The sequence below is a fragment of the Mustela nivalis genome (genome assembly GCF_964662115.1).
Source record: "Mustela nivalis genome assembly, chromosome: 7".
Classification (NCBI taxonomy): Eukaryota; Metazoa; Chordata; class Mammalia; order Carnivora; family Mustelidae; genus Mustela; species Mustela nivalis.
The window spans coordinates 133053195-133076352 of NC_139026.1; the positions used below are offsets into that span (position 1 = coordinate 133053195).

The window sequence follows — 23158 nt, forward strand, 5'->3', positions numbered from 1 at the left end:
AATCATGGCATAAATATTTTCAGAAGTTCAGGGAACCACAGCCAGTTCTCATCATGAAATAATTTTTAAATAGTATGTTGCAAATATTTTAAATGGATGACATGCTAAATCATCCTGACTAAATAGGATTTGGATAATTTCCCAAAGGAATCAGAAACTAGGTAAGACATTTGGTCTTTAAGTACTGTTTTTGTTTTCTGACTCCTGTGGTTGGCTTCCACTTAATTTGAAAAAGTTTTGTCCTTTGGCTGAGGAAAAATTGCTTATTCATGACCACTAGACTAAAATACATACTAAAATATAAGTAAATGAAAAAGCTTAATAACATGGCTTTGAATCGTAAAGGAAAATGGTATGCAGTTGATTGCTCACTTTTCAGAAGTTCCATATTTGTGAATTCTACTCACTAAAATTTATTTATTTATTTATAAGCCCAAATTAATACTTGCAGAACTTGTGCATTCATTCATGGACGCACACGCACGGTGGGGAAAAATAGGAGTCTCCTGATGTATGTGCTCTAAAATGTGGTCAAGCAGGATGGTGCTCTGCCTTGCTGTTTCAGCTCAGATACTGTAAACAAGTGTCCTTCTCCCATTCTCATTAGTGCCACACTTCTCACATTTTTGTGCCTCTGGTTGGTGGCTTTGTTGTTTAAAATGGCCTAGGTTGCTGACTAGGTGCTGCCTAGTGTTCCTAAGGTAATAAGGCTATAATATGCCTTACAGATAGAATCTGTGTTAGATAAGCTTCATTCAGGCATAAGTTAGAGTGCTCTTGGCTGTTCAATGGTGAGTTAATTACTAATATAATGCAAAAAATATAAAATGACTTTAAAGAGAAACACATAAAACAAGCCTATGTATTGATCAATTGGTAAAAAATGTGACCTGAGGCTCACAGAAACCTAACCCTGTATTTCCCCTAGGAGTAATGGGAATATTCACTGTTCACTAGTTCAGTATTCATGATGACTTTATAGAACATAACACCATGAGCGGCGCCTCTGTGGTTCCATGGGTTAAAGCCTCTGCCTTAGGCTCAGGTCATGATCTCAGGGTCCTGGGATCAAGTCCCACATCGGGCTCCTTGCTCCACAGGAAGACCTGCCTCTCCCTCTGCCTTTGCCGGCCACTCTGCCTGCCTGACTCTCTCTGTCCCTCTGACAAATAAATAAGCAAATATAAAATCTCTCACAATGACACCTGAAATTTTAATTACTTAACTGGACGTTTAGTGATGAGAGAAAAATTTAAATCAGTGGACTAAAGCTATGAAATGGGTGAATTACTCTTGTAGGTTTTTTTTTTTTTTTTAAGATTTTATTTATTTATCTGACAGAGAGAGATCACAAGTAGACAGAGCAGCAGGCAGGGAGAGGGGGAAGCAGGTTCCCTGATGAGAAGAGAGCCTGATCCTTTTTTAAAATTTTAAAAAATCTTTTTAAAATCTTTTTAAAAAAATTTTTTTAAAAAGAATATAATACCATGTATAATGGGAATTAAGTGTATTACCTCCTAAGTAAAGACTTAGTTTCTAGATGAAAGTTACATCTGCAGATATTATTCCATCTTGTCTTTTGGTTTGCTTACAGTGGATGTTGAAGCCTTAAAATTAATTTGTGGCTAAAATGTTATGAAACAAAATTTAGTATGTTACTTAAAGTAGAATTCATCTTTATTTTTCTTAAAAAATGGCAATATTTGTTACATATTATAGCCCTTTAACAACCAAATTCTATTTTCAGGAAGATTTTGTAAAATGATATACTAAATTAAATTAAACTGTCATAATTTTCTATTTCTAATTCATACAAAATAAAGGAAAACTAAGATTATAAAAGATAAGACAAAAAATGCATAATGTTTGTGTTACAGTCTTCTGCTTTTAATGGAATTGATGGTAAACATTGTAGCAACCAACACAAAGTGAAAAAGATCAGTTAAAAAATTCAATGTCCAGAAAAACCAACCAGCTGTTCAGGTAATACTACAATTATTGCTAATACAGACAGTAGAAAGGTATGCACTGGGAACTAAAAAAGAGCACACACTCCTGAATAGCATGTGAATCAGGTGTTTTTTAGAAAGTGTTCCCCTTCCTCCAAGAAAACTAGCTGGTATTAAAGTACTATACTAGAATATAGTTTAATAAAAGACATTACTGATATGGTTCAAGTGTATACTTCTCTGATCCTTGGTTTATGGCAGGGAAAGAATTAGACTGTATATAGCAAAACAGTTCTTGATTCATGGTAAGTACCCATATTTTTCTAACCAAATCATGAAAAAATACACCTAGCCTTGAGTCTAGATATTCTGATTCAATTTAAATGTTTTTGGTCCATTGTCATTGAGTGATAATAATATGGCTATATATGAGAATACTCTTATGCGCCAACCACTTTGATATGTGTTTTGAATTTATTATAAACTCAATTAAATAGACAGGGATATTTGTGTTTAGCAGACACTTTCTTTGTGCTTTTTTACGGTAAATATTATTACATACAAATCATGTAGTGACTCAGATAGATAAAACAACCTACAAGAGGGGCGCCTGGGCAGCCCAGTGAGTTAAGCCTCTGCCTTCGGCTCAGGTCATGATCTCAGGGTCCTGGGATCAAGCCCCGCATCAGGCTCTCTTCTCATCAGGGAACCTGCTTCCCCCTCTCCCTGCCTGCTGCTCTGTCTACTTGTGGTCTCTCTCTGTCAGATAAATAAATAAAATCTTAAAAAAAACACACAAAAAACCTACAAGAGTAATTCACCCATTTCATAGCTTTAGTCCACTGATTTAAATTTTTCTCTCATCACTAAACGTCCAGTTAAGTAATTAAAATTTCGGGTGTCATTGTGAGAGATTTTATATTTGCTCTTATTTGGTTCTATTACTGTCTTTCATATTGCTTGGTGGAAGAAGCTCTTTCAATACTGTTTAATGAAATTTCTTTTCCATTATAAGACACAGATGTTAAAAAAAACAGTATATCTTAATCTATCTTAATCTTTTAATAATAGATTTGGGGAAACATGAAAAGGGTCAATTCATTCTTTCTCTAGACTTTAAATCTTTCAGGTGGGTATTTTAATAATAGAACAGTCTATGTGTGGAATTTTGTAACATTGTATGCGGTAATGATTAATTTGAAAATTTTTCTGTTGTAGACTCCATTCTTTGCAAAGATTGACCTTCCCTCAGCATCAAAAAACTCTTCATCAGAGATTGGTTCCTGTGTGTCATATGGTTTACAAGTCAGTGGGAATTAAGCACAGCACATACAAGCTGAAAAGCCAGATAAGGAAATGTATTCCTTCTCTTGACAGTTCTAATCTAACTTGTAAGTTAAATTTAGTGTTAGTTTTAAAATGGTTTAAATGTTTAATTATAGAACACAGTAGCACAGATAGGGTAGTCATTGAAAGTTTTCGGAATGTGTTTGAGCATACCATCTGATATTTAACATGGCTTAGTTGCAGAACATGTGAAAGCTCCACCACATGTCTGTGGAGTTCCTTTAGTCAATTTGAATGAACATTGCAACAGTTACTAAATTGCATTTTATGTATGACTAAGACTTTGACTTGCCTGGCATAGTTTGTGTTTTAATGGTGAGTACATTTCCAAAGACAGGTATTTGAGCAATATGGGGGAATTGCAGAGGTTCTTTGGAGGTCAGAATAATTATTTCCTCTCATCATTGGAAACCTTTTTGAGTTTGTTTTTTTTTTTAATTGCTGTCACTGTAGAGTTTGGCATTTGCATTACATGTCTCCACTGATAATGTTTAGAGGACGGAAACAAAAGTGACAGTTTCAGGCAGATAAGGCTATAGACATGTAACCTTTGACTTTGTTGTTGATTATCAATTTTCTTAACTATTTGCATAATATTCTACCTTTCATTTTAGATTTTTTAAAAAAGGCCTTCAATATGAAATATATCTAAGGATGATCCCTTACAGTATGCTTATAAAAGGCACATGAGAAAGAAAATGCCATACCTTCGCCCTATAGTTTGAAAAGTAATTTAAGCATCTTATAAGCAAATATTCTACTTTCCTGTTGTGAATTTTATGAGAAATTTCTGAGTAGCATGATAGTCTGTCAGCATGTTAGTAAAACTAAAAGAAATTAAATATAAGGAATATTGTTCAGCTTTTATGAATTGTAAGTAAATAGCATTCCAAATAATCCTTGTTTACATGGGTTATAAACCAAGAAACAATTTTCATTATGGGAAAAGAAATACTAATCTGATTTGTATGGTTTTTTTTTTTAAAAAGCATCTATGATATGGCATTTTCTGAAGAAAGCATGCTTTATAGTTGTAATTTTTTAATGTTTTGATTATTCGGGCTTGAGATTGAAAAGATTATTAAAAGGATAATATGTAACATATGAGAATTTGGGTTTGAATACTTTAAAAAATATCCCATACATATGAAAGATTTCTGAACAGTTTATGTACCATGGACGTGGTTATTTTTAGTCCTATTTGGGATTTTAAGTTTGTTGAAATTAGTAACCAAATGTCTTTTTTTGTTTTTATGTTTTGAAAAGGGCTAAAGCCAGTTTTTAGGTTAACTTGGGCAGAAAAGTGAAGAGAATGCTGCACTTTAACCGATGTCCGCATCTGAAACAAATAGCCCAGAAATGTTTTTCTAGAATACATGTTAGAACGGATAAACATGTGCAGCTGTTTCTTTCAAGAACCTTTGCACTTGCAGAATTCAGGAAGTCGTGGCACTCAACCCACTCTCTTGTTGGAGACAAAAATATTATTCTGATGGGACCGCCTGGCGCTGGGAAAACAACAGTAGGCAGAATAATAGGTCAGAAACTAGGTTGTTGTGTCATAGATGTGGATGATGATATCCTTGAAAAAACCTGGAATATGAGTGTGTCTGAAAAATTACAGGATGTTGGTAACGAGCAATTTTTAGAAGAGGAAGGAAAAGCCGTGTTAAACTTCTCTACATCTGGAAGTGTGATTTCCCTTACGGGGTCCAATCCAATGCACGATGCTAGCATGTGGCATCTGAAGAAAAATGGGATAATTGTATACCTGGATGTACCTCTGATAGATATAGTCAGCCGCTTAAAATTAATGAAAATCGATAGGATTGTAGGTCAGGATGCTGGAACACCTATGAAAGACTTACTGAAGTTTAGAAGACAATATTATAAGAAGTGGTATGACACCCGGGTTTTCTGTGAAAGTGGGGCTTCCCCAGAGGAGGTCGCCGACAAAGTGCTCTGTGCAGTCAAACGGTACCAAGATGTGGACTCAGAAACGTTCGTTTCCACGAGACACATTTGGCCCAAAGACAATGAACGGAAGGTTTCAACAAAATTCTTCAGCGAAGCAGTGATCGAGGGGTTAGCTTCTGATGGTGGACTCTTTGTCCCTGAGAAAGAGTTTCCGAAATTAAGCTGCGGGGAGTGGAAAAGCCTCGTAGGAGCCACCTACATAGAAAGGGCCCAGATCCTTCTGGAAAAGTGTATCCACCCCGCTGACGTACCTGCCGCCAGACTGGGAGAAATGATCGAGGCTGCTTATGGGGAAAACTTCGCCTGCTCAAAAATTGCCCCCGTCAGGCACCTCTCAGGCAACCAGTTCATCCTGGAGTTGTTTCACGGACCCACGGGGTCATTTAAAGATTTGTCTTTGCAGCTCATGCCTCATCTTTTTGCACACTGTATTCCGCCAAGTTGCAACTATATGATCCTTGTAGCTACTTCCGGAGACACCGGGAGCGCGGTCTTAAACGGTTTTAGCCGTATTAGTAAGAATGATAAGCGAAGAATAGCTGTGGCCACATTTTTTCCCGAGAACGGTGTAAGTGACTTTCAGAAAGCACAAATAATTGGCAGTCAGAAAGAAAATGGATGGGCAGTGGGCGTCAAGTCCAATTTCGATTTTTGCCAGACAGCCGTCAAAGGAATTTTTAGAGATTCTGATTTTACTGGCTTTCTTATTATGGAATATGGAACAGTCTTAAGTTCAGCTAATTCCATAAACTGGGGCCGACTGCTTCCCCAAGTAGTTTATCATGCTTCTGCATATCTTGATCTTGTTAGCCAAGGATTTATTTCCTTTGGAAGCCCGGTCGATGTCTGTATTCCCACAGGAAACTTCGGTAACATTTTAGCAGCAGTGTATGCCAAAATGATGGGAATCCCTATTCGCAAATTTATTTGTGCCTCTAATCAGAACCACGTTTTGACTGATTTTATAAAAACAGGACACTACGATCTAAGGGAAAGAAAACTAACACAAACCTTTTCACCAGCAATCGATATTCTTAAAGCTTCAAACCTGGAACGACATTTGCACTTGATGGCTGAGAAAGACGGCGAGTTAATGACAAAATTATTTAATCAGCTCGAAGAGCAGCATCACTTCCAGATAGAGAAGATGCTGATGGACAGACTGCAGCAGGATTTTGTCGCTGACTGGTGCTCGGAGGGAGAGTGCCTGGCAGCCATCCGTTCCACCTACAACACTTCAGGGTATATTCTGGACCCACACACTGCTGTTGCAAAAGTGGTTGCAGACAGAACGCAAGACAAAACTTGCCCAGTGATCGTCTCATCGACGGCTCATTACTTGAAGTTTGCACCTGCTATCATGCAGGCTTTAAAGATTAAAGAAATCAACCAGGCTTCATCAAGTCAGCTTTATTTACTGAGTTCCTACAATGCGTTGCCTCCGCCGCATGAAGCCTTGTTAGAGAGAATGAAACAGCAAGAGAAGATGGAGTACCAGGTCTGTGCAGCGGATGTCAATGTCCTGAAGAATCAGGTGGAAAAACTGATACAAAACCAATTTGTATAACAATGTTTTGAGTAAAAAAAATTTTTTTCCTGGTGATAGGCGTGCAAAAATAAATCCCAGACATTGATCTGCAGTACAATAGCATTTTCATTTTTCAGTAAATATATCTACATGTAGATCCATTATCTTTTGGAATTTCAAGTAACCTGATCTCTGTAACTGAACATGCTCCTCGGAACCTTATAATCTGGAAGTCAAAATGGTAGCATAGTGCATGGATCTTTGTGTTGGGCTGTGTTTTGCCCTCGTGAGGGATTTATCAGTTTTCACGTCCTCATCCCTACTTTGAAATGGATCAGAATGTCTGGTATTCAACTTGGCAATTAGAATATTTAAGCATAGTTGTTAAGGAATACATCTGTAACCATTACTGGTTTTCTATTGACTAGAAAGATGATTTATCATTCAAATGGCTATCTTGTATGGAAGAAGAAGCAAGTTCATCTAAGACAGGGCCAGTGTTTTTACCTCTCTTCCAAGTCCCATTGTGGACTACAACTAATTATACGCGTCCTGCACCATCCAAATTAGATAAGTGCTCTGTTCTTTCCTCCATCCCCTTTGGATGGTTGTACTTAGGGTGATGTATTTTGAAAATCAAGACACATAATTTAAACCTAGGATATAATCATCAACATAACTACTTAGTGGTGGATATAGAAGTAAAATTATCTATTTCATGAGAAAAGTTTTCCAAAATTCAGAGTACTTCAATAGTCTTAAGTATATTTATAGTATAGGTAGCAGTTTTTCTATATTATTTGGAGTCCATTCCTGTGTAATTTGTCTGTGGTCTCTCTCTTCGATGAACATTGTCTTTTTTGGCAACTGAAGTCACACAAAATTGAAAACACACATATCTATCTAGCTTTTCTTTCCTTGTAGTAATACTAATTTTAACCATAATTTACCTTTGTGAATTTACTGGATATTTTTTTTCTGAATTAAAGATTGTTACTCAGAGGATTTTTAATGTAATAGACTACCCTCAACACAAGATGGCATTCCTAACATAATTTGTCTTTGCTGATAATATCCTGTTTCATTTTCTAGTTCATGGAGGAACTACCTCCATGAAGAAACATACTAAAAGTTGTAAAGAAACAATTTTAATGGTTTAATGAGCAGAAACAATTGGTTTAAAAAATACTAAAAATCAAACTGATTTTGTGTTAACATTGGATGTGGTTTGGCTTCTCCAAAGTAAGTTCTAAAACCAAAAATTGAAAACCAGAAGCAGGGACAAGAACATCATGGAGGGTTCAATTCAGTTGTTCCTGTCTTCTTGGTTTTCTTTTTTTTTTTTCCTTTTGCTTTTAAGAGTATCTGTTTAAGTAGATGACATATTTTAAAAATGGAACAATGAACAGCTAAATGTTTACTGTAAGAGACTGCACTATTTTTCTGAGAGGGGGAGCACAGTGCTAAAAAAAAAAAAGTTATTTCTGTCTCAAGAACTGTAGCTAGGGAAACCACACACACAAAAATGAAGCCATGTACAATATGAAAGAGTTACTGTAAACAGTTTATGAGTAAGTACAAAACGAGTGATAGTTAAGTTCTGTAAGGATTAAAAGGGGAAGGAAAAGATGGCCGTGGAATAAAACAGGTTTCACAAAGGACGTAGAACCTGAGGTGAAGCCTTGAAGGATGGGGAGATTTTCTAGGTGAAAAGAAAGGGAAAACATGTTTTAGACAGAGGCCAGGGAATCATAGAAGGTGAGCCCAAGGGAGCACCTGCATTTATCTGTGGTCAGTTGTTACGTCTCACTGCCCCCAACTGTCACTTGATACCGTCATTTCCTCTCAAAGCCAGCTCTGCCTTTCCCCTCTCAGCCTCACTGAGGAGGAGCGAGCACCATATCTGGTGAACTTCGTTTCCATCATCAACTGTGTACATCTGTGCCCATTATCCGTAACTGTCCCTGTTGCCCTCTGCCTGAATGAGTTGTGCTGCTCCTCCTTTCACAGGCAGACAAACCTTCACGTGTGCCGTTACTTCAGCCTCTCCCCTCTGCTGGAACCTTTCTGTCTTTCAGATGCTCTCTTCATGTCTTCAACAAGAGCAAAACAAAATCTCTGAAAACGTTCACATTTCTTCCCATCTACTCTTTTATTCCTTTATCCTCAAGATCAGTGCTTTTCAAAGAGTTGTCTATACCGTCACCGTTGTCGTGCCTCATTTTCTCCAGTGTGGACAGCATGTGTACAGTGTAAGGAGGAGTAATAAAACAAACACCCGTGTACTCACCACCTTGCTCTAAGAGTAGAACGTTACTCACATCTCTGATAGCCACGCGCGCTCCTCTTGATCACGTGCACTTCTCTCCCCCCGAGGTAACCACGGTCCTAAATTTTCATCATTCTCCTTTTTTGTTTTTGTTTTGTTTTGTTTTGTTTAATTTTTATTTTTTATAAACATATAATGTATTTTTATCCCCAGGGGTACAGGTTTACACAGTTCACAGCACTCACCATAGCACATACCCTCCAGGAGACATTCTCCTTTGTTTTTATAATTTTTTTTATTGCTTAGTTTTGCCTCTTTTTGAATCTTATGTAAGTGGAGTCACACTGTATATTTTTCCATGACACTATATTTTGCTCAAAACCGTTAAAACCCATCCATGAGGATGAGTGGAGCCACAGTTCATTAATTTATTATTATTATATGTATATAATATTACAGTGTATGGATGCTACAGTTATAAGTTAGTGGACATCTAGGTTGTCTCATTTTTATCTGTTCTTCTATGTAGTAGGTGTACTGTTTTGTAAAATTTGTGTTGAAGCCTAGTGAATATGGACTTTGGAACATTTGTGCTTCTTTCCGATGTGTAAAAATAGGTTTCATATCTTGTCGTTATTAAAAAAAAAAACCTGTGCTTTGTCTATGAAATGAAAAAATGTTAGTTATTAAATTTCAGGCTATCATTATCTAGCTTTAGCTATCTTTTAGAAATTACTTGATAATGTCATAAATATAGCAAATTTAAGATTTTTGAGAAAAATTAGATTTTAAAATTATATATTCATGGAAATCCTAAAATAAGCTTCCATCAAAGTAGATGGTGGAAAGCAATAAATTGTTTTGTATGAGGTTTTTGTTGGACTGTAATAACAATTCACTCTGAATACCAATCACTTATGGCAAATACTGTTTCAATCCATTAAATAATTTATAAACCTTTCATAATTCAAACTACTTAATGTCAGTTTTCTTAAAAAGGCTATTTTCCTGTGAACCGCAAACCCATAAAAACATAAATAGTACAGTTTTTGTCCCAATCCAGGAAATTGAAATAAAATCTGCATATGAAATAGGTAATTTGTGTGGGCCCCTCTGTGCACTCCAACTATTAAAATCATACATTTTATCTCTTCAGACTTTAAAAACAAAATAGGCTCTTTTAAAATCAAAGTTAGCATAAGCTCCTCTGATTCAAGACAGGAGAGCCAACCAAGAAAGTCACCAGCGTCAAGCAAAAGGGACCCATCAGAGACAAGAAACCAAGTCAACATAATGTCTAGCAATATTCTCATCAATTGGCAATATTTTCACGACCGCTCTCCAGCAAAAAGTTGAGTTTGCTTCCTACAGAAGGGCGCATTAGTCAATTTGGCTATTTTTGTTTTCACACTCTTACCTCTTTTTGAGATCTCAAAGACTTTCTTCATCTAAGTGGCGATGGTACTTGTCTGGAGTCATTGCATTGAAGTTACTTGTACAGATGTGACACGAAGTTTATTGCTATAGACTTTATTGAGAGTTTAGTGGTCTATGAAACACAGACTTGCTAGTGGCAGGTTGAATTTCATTCATGAATATTAGAAGAGTTTATAACGTAAATTATTTAAATCCTCAATGAATTGTTTTAAGTAAATTCTCATATTTGGTGAGTGAGTCCTAAAATTAGTCAATTTAATATTCTCCCATAGAAGGATTGATGGTATCCTTGCAAGGCTTTTTAAACAAATGCTTTGTTACTATTTCTCAAAATGGAAACTTTAAAATCAATATTCTAGAGCTCATGAGTAATGCCGAAAAAAAGAGAAGAGCCTCTAGGAGCCATTTTGAACAGCTAGAAGTTAATTTTTTTGACTAAAAGGTATATTCTTGGCACTCTTTATGGTACAAATATTAACACGTTAATTTTTAACTAAAATTTTAATTTTTTTCTCAGAGAAACCAGGCTTTTTGTGTTTGTGGTAACATTAAACTCTAATCTAATTTTGTGCAACAATAGGTTTTCTTTGAAGCCATGTAAAAAATACTGTTTGGGGTGTACTTGATAGCATATGCCCCAGACTGGCAATTCATGTGCTTGTATGTCATTTTCCTTAAAATTTGAAGACTTCTATGTTTCAAAATATTTTGTTTTGTGCACAGCACTCATCTCATGTTCTTACTGAATAAATAGTATTATGGAAAATTTTTCTTTTTATTTTAGTTCTTTGAGATGTGAATATTCTGTCCTGTTACCCAAGATATCTGTCTTCTCCTTCATCAAGTAAAAAGGAGACTTATCTGGTAGGACCTGAAGTTAATATAAGGTTTGATTTTGATTTGAGTTCCAAAAAATATTATGTCTAGTACATCTGTTTTTCCTTCATCTGTCTCAAAATTGGATTCACATTTCTTTTACCTAATTTTAATTACTGCCAGTCTCTGTTAAAATATTGATTATAAATATTGGTAAGCTGCATAATATTTAAGAATAGTGTTCATGGAATTAGGGACTGAGGAAAGAGAAGGCTAAATAAGCTGGCCTTGGACTTGTAAGTGATGGGGTGTGGGTGGTGATATTAGCTGGCAAGAGGAAGTTTCTGATCTCCATAGCTTATGGGGGTGTCAGTACAGATCTATGAACTCTTTGGGAGAGGGGGATTCATCTTCGAATTTCTTTTGTAGTCACAGTGTAGTGATTACCGAAATGCTTACCAAAAGATACTATATCTTCCTCAAATTTGGTCTTTTCTGGACGCTTGATTTCCCTTTGCCTCAGTTTTTCTATATGTTGTGGATGGAGAATACTTATAACTTGCCTCACTCTTTGGAAAGCAATGATCATTGGCATTAGTCAATAGCTAAGTCCTCTTTGTAATCAAATTGCTATATAAATAACTTCTGTGTAAGTTGGACTATTCTGTAGTGAGTTGGGAACTAATTCCTCAGCTGAGAGTATATGCCCTTGATCAGGAATGCTAGAATGAAATGAATGAAAATGGTGGTCTACTAAATTCAGAATGTAGGTGGTGTTTCACTAGGGCAGCAGATTTAAAACTATAATGTACATCAGAATGAACTGTGGGTCCTTGTTAAAAATATTGGTTCCCCAGGTTCAACCTTGGGTTCCAGCTCATTAAGTCAGGAGTGGGACCCAGAAACTCAGGTATTGTTTTTAATTACTTATAATTATGGCAAAATGCACATAACACAAATTTACCATGTTAGCCATTTTTAAGTGCACAGTTCAGTACTGTTACTCACAATGTATATTCACGTGTGCAACCTGTCTCCAGAACTCTTTGCAGCCTGCAAAGCTGAAACTCTATACACATTAAAAAGCTCCCCATTTCCCCTCCCTGCATGCCAGGCCCTGGCAACCACCATTCTCCTTTTTCTTCCTGGGGGTTCGACTACTCCAGTTGTATCATATAAGTGGAATCATAGAGGATTTGTGTTTTGTGACTGGTGTATTTCACTTAGCACAATGTCCTCAAGTTTCCATCTGTGTTGTACCACTTTTTTTTTTTAAGATTTTATTTATTTATTTGACAGAGACACAGTGGGAACACAAGCAGGGGGAGTGGGAGAGGAAGAAGCAGGCTTCCTGTAGAACGGGGAGCCTGATGTGGGACTCCATCCCAGGACCCTGGGATCATGACCTGAGCCAAAGGCTAGACACTTAAGGACTGAGGCACTCAGGCACCCTGTGTTGTGCCACCTTTTGTTTATCCATTCATCCACTGATGGTCACTTACATTGCCTCCACATCTTGGTTGTTGTAGATACGGCTGCTGTAAACATGGATGTAAAAATATCTCTCAAAACACCACTTTCGGGGCGCCTAGGTGGCTCAGTGGGTTAAAGCCTCTGCCTTCGGCTCAGGTCATGATCCCAGGGTCCTGGGATCAAGCCCCATGTCGGGCTCTCTGCTCAGTGGGGAGCCTGCTTCCTCCTCCTCTCTCTCTGCCTGCCTCTCTGCCTACTTGTAATCTCTGCCTGTCAAATAAATAAATAAAATCTTAAAAAAACAAAACAAAACACCTCTTTCAATTCTTTCTATTTTTATTTCCAGAAGTAGAGTTACTAGATCATATAATTTATGTGATTTTTTGAAGAACTGTCATACTGTTTCTCATAGCTGCTGCCCATTTTCTATTCCAACCAGTGGGAGCTTGTATGATTTTTAAATTGTGTTTTTAAAAGACAAAGTTACACATATACTTAGTTTTAAAAGTCAGTTTGGAAAATAGGAGGAGATGGCAGACTTTTGTCCTGAAGAACCATCTCGAGCCTGAGATTTAAGCTGCTTTTATGTTAGGAAAGGGAGTAGGTAGGAGGGAGTGGGAGGCAAAACGCGACTCCTGTCAGCAGACGTCGAAGAAGGTTGAGTAACTTACCTGTCCTTAGTCAGTTGCTCTTTGCATACAGGAATCTGATCATGTCATACAGGAATCTGATCATGTCATACAGGAATCTGATCATGTCATTCCTGTTAATCTTAAACAGCACAGTCATTTCTGTACATACCTCTTTATCTCCCCAGGTGAGGTAGATTTTGGGTAAAGAAGCAGTTTCTGGAAATTTTAGTTATAAGATGCCTACGTACAGGGCTAAGCAGAAGTTTTGAAGGTATAGGTCACAGCAGCTAGGGAAATAGAAGCAACGTGAGGCCAGACATGCTATGTTTTTCCCATAATAGCATATTAATCCTGCTTTAAGGAAACTTGTTTTAACTTTCTTTAACCCTTTCTTCCCTAATTTATTTGTCCATTGAAAGAAAACCTGTAAATATTTTGCAGGACACACTACAAAAGAAATGCTGGAATAGGTGAATATAGGCAGAGGACTTTGGAGAGGTTTCATGGTCATGGTTGTTTTTTTTTTTTAAAGTAAGAAAGCAATTTAATCCAACCTATTTGAGAATGAAATAAAAACTAGACAAAAATGAGAGTACAACATAAAATATTTAGGGTGCAGGTACAGTGGAATTTAGACATGTATGGCCTGCAGTGCTTTCAGTATGTACGCACATATATGTGTATGTGTGTATGTATTTGTGTGTATGTGTATAAAAGCTAGAAAAGAAACCTAATAAACCCCCCAAAGATTTAAGAATTAAGGAAAATATGGGGAACCTGGGTGGCTCAGTGGGTTAAAGCCTCTGCCTTCGGCTCAGGTCATGATCCCAGCCAGGGTCCTGGGATCGAGTCCCACATCAGGCTCTCTGCTCAGCAGGGAACCTACTTCCCTTCCTCTCTCTCTGCCTGCCTTTCTGCCTACTTGTGATCTCTGTCTTTCAAATAAATAAAATCTTAAAAAAATTTAAGGAAAATATCAACACTTGTGATTGAATTACATACCTTCATTAATCATGACCATAGGTTGGCTCTGAATGTAAGAGTTAGACAAAAATTAACTAAAGAATTCTGTGGGGTCGCCTGGGTGGCTCAGTGGGTTAAAGCCTCTGCCTTCAGCTCAAGTCATGATCTCAGGGTCCTGGAATCGAGCCCCGCATCGGGCTCTTTGCTGAGCAGGGAGCCTGCTTCCTCCTCTCTCTCTGCCTGCTTCTCTGCCTACCTGTGATCTCTGTCTGTCAAATTAAAAAATCTTAAAAAAAAAAAAAGAATTCTGTGAAAATCAGTTGGGAGTATTGTATGTTTTATTAGTAGTAGTAATTTTGCTGTACATTGTTTAATCAGTGGAAGACATAATAAACGTATACACAAACACAGTTTTTCAGAGAGTCTTTTACTTCTATCACACTGCATATCTGGCAAACACATTAGTTTTCTAAAATCTGAAGAAGTTTTAATTCCAATACATTTGCCCTTTGGGTTTTGGATACGGGATTATGAAGCTGTTCATTTTAGCACAACACAGTTTTCTAATAGAACATAAAATATGTGCAAGAAAATAGCATTTCTACTGGGTCGAGTGGTATAACTAAGTGATTTAATACCCTGGTTTGACAACGTTGAGGATTACTCATATTTGTTTTGAATTTTACAAGGCTCAGGTCAAGTAGCAGTTTTCAAAAAATTATTTTCCTTGTTCTTGATAGTGCTTCTTTTCTTTCCAACATCCAAGCATACTATCTCTCTAATCTGCTTGAGATTTTAAATATAATTGGTTGACATAATATTTAAATAACTGCCAAATCAATACAGGTCATTACCAGAAAATACATCATTTCTTGTAAATTCCACATCTGTGTAATTTCTTCTCTAGTAAAGCAATGTAACTTAATCCTAAAAGATCCTAATAGCTTATTTTTTCACAGAATTCTGTATATTTTCCAGAAAGAGAGTCATCTGGTCAAGAGGTACCCCTTTTTCTTTTCAATGTTGTAGCCTACTATGAAGAAATACAGATCATCTTTCTCTTGAGAAAAGTTGAATCGAACAATATTTTACTGGCAGCAGAAAGAAGGAAAATATTAGTTTAAATCAGGTCAAGAGCATAAAATTTCTACTGGTCAAAAGAAATACCAAAATGAAATAAAATTTTAGGACAAAAATAATCAAAGCTAAAATATCCTTTGAAATATGCAGGTCATTCTTGTCAAAGAGGAAAAAATACATGCAGGAACTTTATAATTTTGAAAATGGTTACCCATATATTATCTGATTTGATTTTCCCAAAACCTTGGATAGGTTGATGGGATCACCAGAATGAGAGGTCCAGAAATTACGATATTTCCACGTTACACACAGTTGATAAGATTTAAAGATATCTTATACCCCACTTTTAGGAGAATAATGTGTAAACTAGAATGCAAATTTATTGATTTATAATGGTAGATCTATTTTTCTAGGGACCATAGATTTGGTCTTCTCCATCCAGGCTCTACATCTCTTATAAAGTAGGAAATGAGCAGTCAGTAGTATACTTGGTAAACATGAGGCCAAAGCAAAGAAAAGACAGTTTTAAGGGATATTTCACTCACAATTTTCTGTGCTTATCCCATGGTAAAGAACCTCTTTTTAGTGAGCATAGTATTCTTATCTGTTTGACTCAAGGTCATTGACTTCTGTGGACAATACTGCCATCTGGGCATACTGCTAAATTTTGATCTTTGGGTGTCAGTTCATTATATATCCCAATCACACATTTGAGTGAACATGTTCTTTTTTTGGACTTGTTAACAAAACAAAAAAGTCATAGTCTCAGCACTTGGGAAACTTAGGGAGAACTTCGACAAGTCATTTGACTTATTACAAGATCGTGTCATAAATATTATGATCAGTACCAGATAGAAACATGGCTTCTCCTGAGAAAGCTAATTAGCTCTTTTTTTCCCCTTCAGACTCACCTGTTGACAGAGGATACCCTCTCCTATATCGTTCCAAACAGCTCAACTCTGACTCCAAACCAGCAATCCCTAACCAGCAAAATAAAAACATGGGAACTAACCAAAAGCACCCTCTTTGGAAGGCAGTTTAGGAACCATTATTATTATTCAAGCATATCCTTGGGTCTTTTCAGACTTCTGATTCCTAGAAGGATATCAAAGTAGTCATTTTAACCACATAGAGAACTGATAAGCACAATTCATCTCTGCAATGTTCTTAATGAAGGTTAAGTCTTCCTGAAGTTTGGTGCCCTGGACAATTAATTGCCTGGCTGGCCCTTCCCTAATCCGCTTCAGGCCACGATCATGTTCTAGACCTTGGGCCATTGGAAGAGAGCCAGGAAGAGAAACAAACACCAGAGTGAGGGATTCAAGAAGGTATTCTGGAGGAAATGATCACATATGAGTCAAACCTTAAAAGTCGAGTGACAGTTAAACAAGGATAAATTGTGGGCAGAAGGAAAAGACATGGCATGGAGTCCAGTATGTAGAGTACAGTTTGCCTGAAACAAAATGTGTCAACGTGTCCAAGATGAAGCTAGAAAATCAGGCAGGATCTGTGTGTGTATAATTTTTGAAAGCTGTGAGGTGTCACTGAGGGGTTTTAAGTAGAATACCATAATCAGCATTTTGTTTTAGAAAGATCATGCTGGCAACACTGGGAGTGTGGGGGGATAGAAGTTGAGGGTGGGGGAGAAAATGGCCTCATGGGCCCGAGACCAGTTCAAAGGCCAGAACATGGACTGAGGAGGTAGAAGAATGAGCGGCTTTAAGAACTGGGAAGTCACTTTATAGGATTTGGTGACAGATTCAATGAGAAGAGCATAGAGAGAGATCCTGGTTCATAAACTAGACGGATGGTTTTATAAAAGATCAAGAAAATGGAAGGGTGTGCAGATTTGGTGATGAAGGAGTGGGGAGGAGATGTTGATTTTGTCGCACACACAACTCACTGAACACTTCACTTGCACTTTTATTTTCCACCCCAAGTTATGATAAAGAGTCTCCAAATCCTCTTCAAAGAAGAGAAGAGAAGAATATCTCAGTCACTTATGAGAGCAGCTGGGGATTCCCAAGTTTTACTTCCCAAGCAAATGCATTTCTGTTTTTCCCCTAACTTCCAAGCTTTTCTTGTACTGCTTTCCTCATCTTGTTTACTAAAAATGACTTCGTAAATCTTACCCGTCTATTTGTCAACATTTTCATGCCATAATTCAGGATTTACTTTGTTTCATTGTTCCATGAGCGACCACCGTACTTGCTCTTTTTAGCGTTAGTATTTATATGCTGTTTATAATAATTTCTAGAGTTAACATGTTAAAATCCTAGATTTTTTCTGATAAATGTCATTTCACAATTTAATTATAACCCTATTTTTTTTTTACAACTAACTTTTTTTCTTAAAGATTTTATTTATTCACTTGTCAGAGAGAGAGAGAGAGTGAGCACAAGCAGAGGGGCGGCAGTGGCTCCCTCCACTGGGCAGAGAGCCCTATGTGGGACTCGATCCCAGGACCCAGGCAGACACTCAACCAACTGAGCCACCCAGGTTTCCCTATAATTCTCTTTAGACATCTAAATGCATTGGTACCTGCCAAGGGTAATAGTATATTATTGTCTAAAGGATAAATTCTTCGCTTACTGGCTTCTTGGTATATTTCATTCTGATAACTGGCAATAAAACATACCCCACACTGAATTATTGCATTTAAGCTTGTTGGGCAGCCTTTTTATGTAATGGAACCTTTTACCTTGCAGCCATTTTCCAAGGTACAGAATATTAATAGGATATTTCAGATTCTCTTAGTGCCATTTTGTTCAATATCTACACACACGCACACAAATGTATACATATATATGTATATATGTATCTATATATATGGTAAGGTATCATAGGAAGTGATAGTTTCCCTTTAAAAGGAGCTGTTGTTTTACTTTTTTTGGTTGTCAGGGAACATGATAAGAGTTTTGATAGCTGGCTGAAAGATTCCCATGAAATTTATGCTTTAAATAGACATGGAGCAGAGTTGTGTCCCCATTCCCTATCTGCCTTTCAGTGCTGACTGCACCAAATGTCATGATCTCCGCTGACAATAACACATGAATTAGGCATTAGACATTTAGCTCTTAGGAACTTGGGTTTACAATTTAAAAGATACTCTGACGACAGGGACAGTAAGCATCTTTCTCATCCATACAGGGCCCTGTTTCTTAACCTATAAAATTGATACATACCTGTTTTGGGTACCTAATAAAATAATGCCGGTGAGGAGATTTTTTGAAAGAATATATGACATTATTCATATGGGTGCTGTTACTATTTACTGTCTTAAGTTTTGAAAAGAATTATCTTAAAAAAGCGATTTCTTGGGGCACCTGGGTGGCTCCGTGAGTTAAAGCCTCTGCCTTCGGCTCAGGTCATGATCACAGGGTCCTGGGATCGAGCCCCGCATCAGGCTCTTAACTCAGCAGGGAGCCTGCTTCCTCCTCCCTCTCTGCCTGCCTTTCTGCCTACTTGTGATCTCTGTCTGTCAAATAAATAAAAATCTTTTAAAAAGCGATTTCTTTAGTCACAGCGTCCTTTTTGGAATGATTTTAACATATTCAAGAAGAATCCTTATGATACTACTTCAGGTTGATTTCTGAAACGAATGCCAATTGATACTGGAATAGAGCGGATAAATATGACTTCAAATGCATACTTTTTGTTTTGTAAATTGTGTTTTTTTTTTTAAATAGCTTTTGAACAGTATCTATTTCTCAAATGTCAACCGTGTAGAATGACCTGGACCTACATTGTTTGCTCTAGGAAGGAGAAAGATTCAATAGTCGTCGAAGGTAGTATGATTAACTTAAATAAGGATGTGTCTACTGAGAATCACTGAGATCACTTTGGCAATTTGTTTGCATAGCAGATGTCTCCACAATGAATTCAAAATTTTCACTGCCATGAATTTTGATAGTCATTTTAACATAACGTTGCTTTAAATTATTTACTCTTTTACTGTGAATTTTCAAATATACCTTGGTGAAATGAATTTAATGTTATATAACAACTCTAAATGCCAGAATCAAAAAGCTTAAAAAAACGGTGATGCCTTTTTAGAAAGAACATTCATTGAGCTTTGCTTGAATACCCAAATTGGGTCTTTTTAATAGGGACTGTTCTTGCCTGCTCGCTCAAAATGGTTACCACCTTATGTTCCGGACATTTTCTTACTCTCTAGCTATAAGCTGTATTTAAGTTGGTGTCGAATTTTTGAACTGAATGGTAATGTTCCAGGTACCTATGGATGACAAACTACTGAAAATACTCAGTGGCTTACAACCACCACCACTTACTGCTGGCCTTGTGGATTAGGACCTCAGGCAGCACTCAGTGAAAAGTGGCTCATCCTTATTTCATGTGGTATTAGCTGGGACAGCATCGCTAGACTTGAAGGAGCCCAACAAGCTTCACTCCCAAGTCTGGGCCTTGGTGCTGGCTGTCAGCTGTGGTGCCTCCGTTCTCCTCTGTCTCCTTTCCCATGGTCTCCCATCCTTCTGGGACTCGCTCCTCATGTGACTTCTCTTCCCAGTAAGATCACCTTTCCATAGTTGTTGCATTCCAAGAGCAGAAGCAGAAGCTAGCAGGCTACTTAAGATTTGGGCTCAATAATCCCAGAATACCACTTCCACTACATTCTGCTGGTCAAAGCAAGTCACAAGGCCAGTTAGATCCAGGAGAAATATACACCCCCTCCTCTCCAGAGGAAGAGTAACAAAGTGACATGGCAAAGGGTACAGACTCAGAGAGGCACAGTTCACTGGGGACCATTTTAAATGATTTCCCCGTGGTAATATTAAGTGTTCCTCTTAAAATTAAATTGAAGTTCCTTTTTTTTTTAAAGATTTTTATTTATTTATTTGACAGACAGAGATCACAAGTAGGCAGAGAGAGAGGAAGGGAAGTAGGCTCTCCGCTGAGCAGAGAGCCTGAAGAGGGGCTCCATCCCAGGGCCCTGAGTCAAAGGGAGAGGCTTTAACCCACTGAGCCACCCAGGATCCCCTGAAGTTCCTTTTTTTAAGAGGAGCTCACTTCAACGAAAAAGACATAGCTTCTTGGTCATAATTTGGGAATTTTAACACTAAGATAAAACAATGTTGAAAATAATATTTGAAACTAATAGTATTTTATACACTTGGTCTTTCTTCCTTAGACAAAGCTATGATATTGTCTTTTTTTTTTTTAATTTCTTCTCAGCTTAACAGTATTCATGATATTGTCTTTCTTGCTTTGGTGAGAATTTGTGTGCATAAGTTCAGAAAATATGCCATGCATACTTTTTAAATAGCTTGCTTTCCAAATTTGATAAGATTGTGGGTATCTTCTCATGTCAATAAGTATATAAATAGGCTTTAAATGACTGAATACAAATTTATACAGCAGTAACTGGGTGGCTCAGTCGGTTAAGCATCTAATTCTTGATTTCTGCTCAGGTCATGGTGTCAGGCTGCTGAGATCAAGGCCTGCATCAGGCTCCATGCTCAGCAAGGAATCCGCCTGAGATTCTCTCTTTCCCTCTCCCTCTGCTCCTCCACCTGCTGACATGCTCTGTCCCTGTCTCTCTCTCTAATAAAACTTAAAAAAAAAAGAAAGAAATTTATACAGATGTACAAAAATACACTTAATCTCTTTTCAGCTGATAAATATTTATGGTTTTTCCTATTTAAAGCAAAACTTAAATGAGCATTTTAGGTGTTTTTTGATCATTTATTTATACCAAATTCCTAGAAGTGTAATTTTTGGGTTAAGGGGTATAAACGTTTAGAAACTTGACACTGTTCTTCAGAAAAGAAGTTATTCCATTGTCTTATGACTTCCATGGTTTTGATGAGAAACTGCAGTAATTTAGATCATTGTTTCTCTTAATGTAATCTATTTTTTTTCCTCTAGCTATTTTCACACCCTTTCTCTGTATTTTTTATTTCTAGCAGATTATGGCATGTCTAGCCACCACTTTCTTTGGATTTATCCTGTTTAAAGTTTGCCAAGCTTTTTGAATCTGTAAACTTATGTCTTTCACCAAATAAGGGAAGCATTTGGCCATTAGTTCTTCAAATTTTTTTCTGTCCTGATCTCCCATTTCTCTGGCTAGGACTCCTGCCACTTTCATGATGTTAGGCAGGTTCCTGAAGCTCTATTATGATTTTTTCTGTTCTTTTTTGCAGTATTTTCCTCTCTATTCTTCACATTTGACCCATTTTGATTGATCCATCTTCAAGTTTGACATTTCCGTCTGTACCTCTATTATTTTTATGAGCTCATCCAATGATTTTCTTATATCAGTTATAGTGTTCTAAGTCTTCCAATTTGTTTTTTTTACTGCTTTCATTTCTTGGCTTATATTTTCTTTTTTGTTTTGTTTTGTTTTGTTTTGTTTGAGGAAAGTCTACAAGATAATTGTCCTGTATTGTTCAAAAATTCTGAAATCATGAAGATCATGAAAGACATAAAGACTATAGAACTGTCCCAGATTAAAGGACACTAAACAGATGTGACAACAAAATGCAACCTTGATCCTGGATTGGATCCTGGAACAGATTATTTTTTTCTTTTGATAAAAAGAACATTAGTGGAAAAAATGTCTATAGGTTAGATAAGAGTATTATATTAATGTTAATTTTCTGAGTTTGATAATTGTGCTGTGATAATACAAGCAAAAGTCCTTGTTAATAGAAAATTCACACTGAAGTTTTAGAAATAAGGAGGCATCATGGCTGCATTTTTCTCTAAAATGCTTTGGGGAAAAAGAAGAAGAAGAATGTGTTAAAATGGTTAAGATTTGGAGAATCTGAATGAAAAGCATATAGAAGTTCATGTATTCTGAAAAATCTTGTTAGTCTAAAATTAGTTTAGAATAAAAAGTATACAAAACTTAAAAGTCATGAAAATTAAGGAATGATCTAAAAACTGTTCAAGATTGAAGAATACAAAAGAAATAAAAATGCAACACATGATCTGGACTCAATCATAGGTCTATAAATGACATTATTGGAACACTCAGCAAAGCTTGAGAGAAATGTTTGGATTACATGGCAGTGGCATATCCATATTAAGCTCCTGGTTTGGAGGGTTGTGCTGTTGTTATGTATGAGAGTGTCATTGTTTTTCAGAAATACATACTGAAATATTAAGGCTATCAATATAAAATTTGGAAATTTGCAAAGAGAAAAGTAATCACTTATAATCCCACCTACCTTCCTCTCTCTTTCTTTCTGATTTTATTTATTCATGAGAGAGAAAAAGTAAGAGCACAAGTTGGGGGCAGGAGCAGGGGAGGGAGAAGCAGACCCCCCACTGAGCAAGGAGCCCATTCGGAGGAGCTCAATTCCAGATCCCTGGGATCATGGCCTGAGCTGAAGTCTGACACTTAACTAACTGAGCCACCCAGACAACCCACATTTTTAGTTTTAGATGTTATTAGTTTTGGTTCTAGAATTTCCATTTGTTCCTTTTTTATGCTTCCCATATTTTCCCAAACAGTCCCCATATTCTTATGCATTATAGCTATATTTTCCATAAATTTTAAGACATATTTATCAGAGCTATTTTTAAGTCTTTGTTAATTTCAACATCTGAGTCATCTATGGAACTGTTTGTATGGACTGATATTTCTTTTAATTATGGATAACATTTTCCTATTTCTTATGTCTAGTTTTTATTATATACCAGATATGGTGGAGAAATCACTGTA

General features: G+C 36.8%; 1 protein-coding gene across 2 annotated transcripts in view; it reads left to right on the forward strand.

The window, feature by feature from the left end:
* THNSL1 (threonine synthase like 1) overlaps window positions 1–10168 on the forward strand; it is a 12987-nt gene extending 2819 nt beyond the window's left edge. For both annotated transcript variants that reach the window (XM_082740853.1, XM_082740852.1), the window contains exons 2-3: window positions 3168–3340; window positions 4563–10168. In XM_082740853.1, coding sequence (XP_082596979.1) covers window positions 4609–6840 — 2232 coding nt within the window. In that variant the 5' untranslated portion in view covers window positions 3168–3340; window positions 4563–4608 and the 3' untranslated portion in view covers window positions 6841–10168. The remainder of the gene's footprint in view (window positions 1–3167; window positions 3341–4562) is intronic.
* Window positions 10169–23158: the final 12990 nt, after the last annotated feature.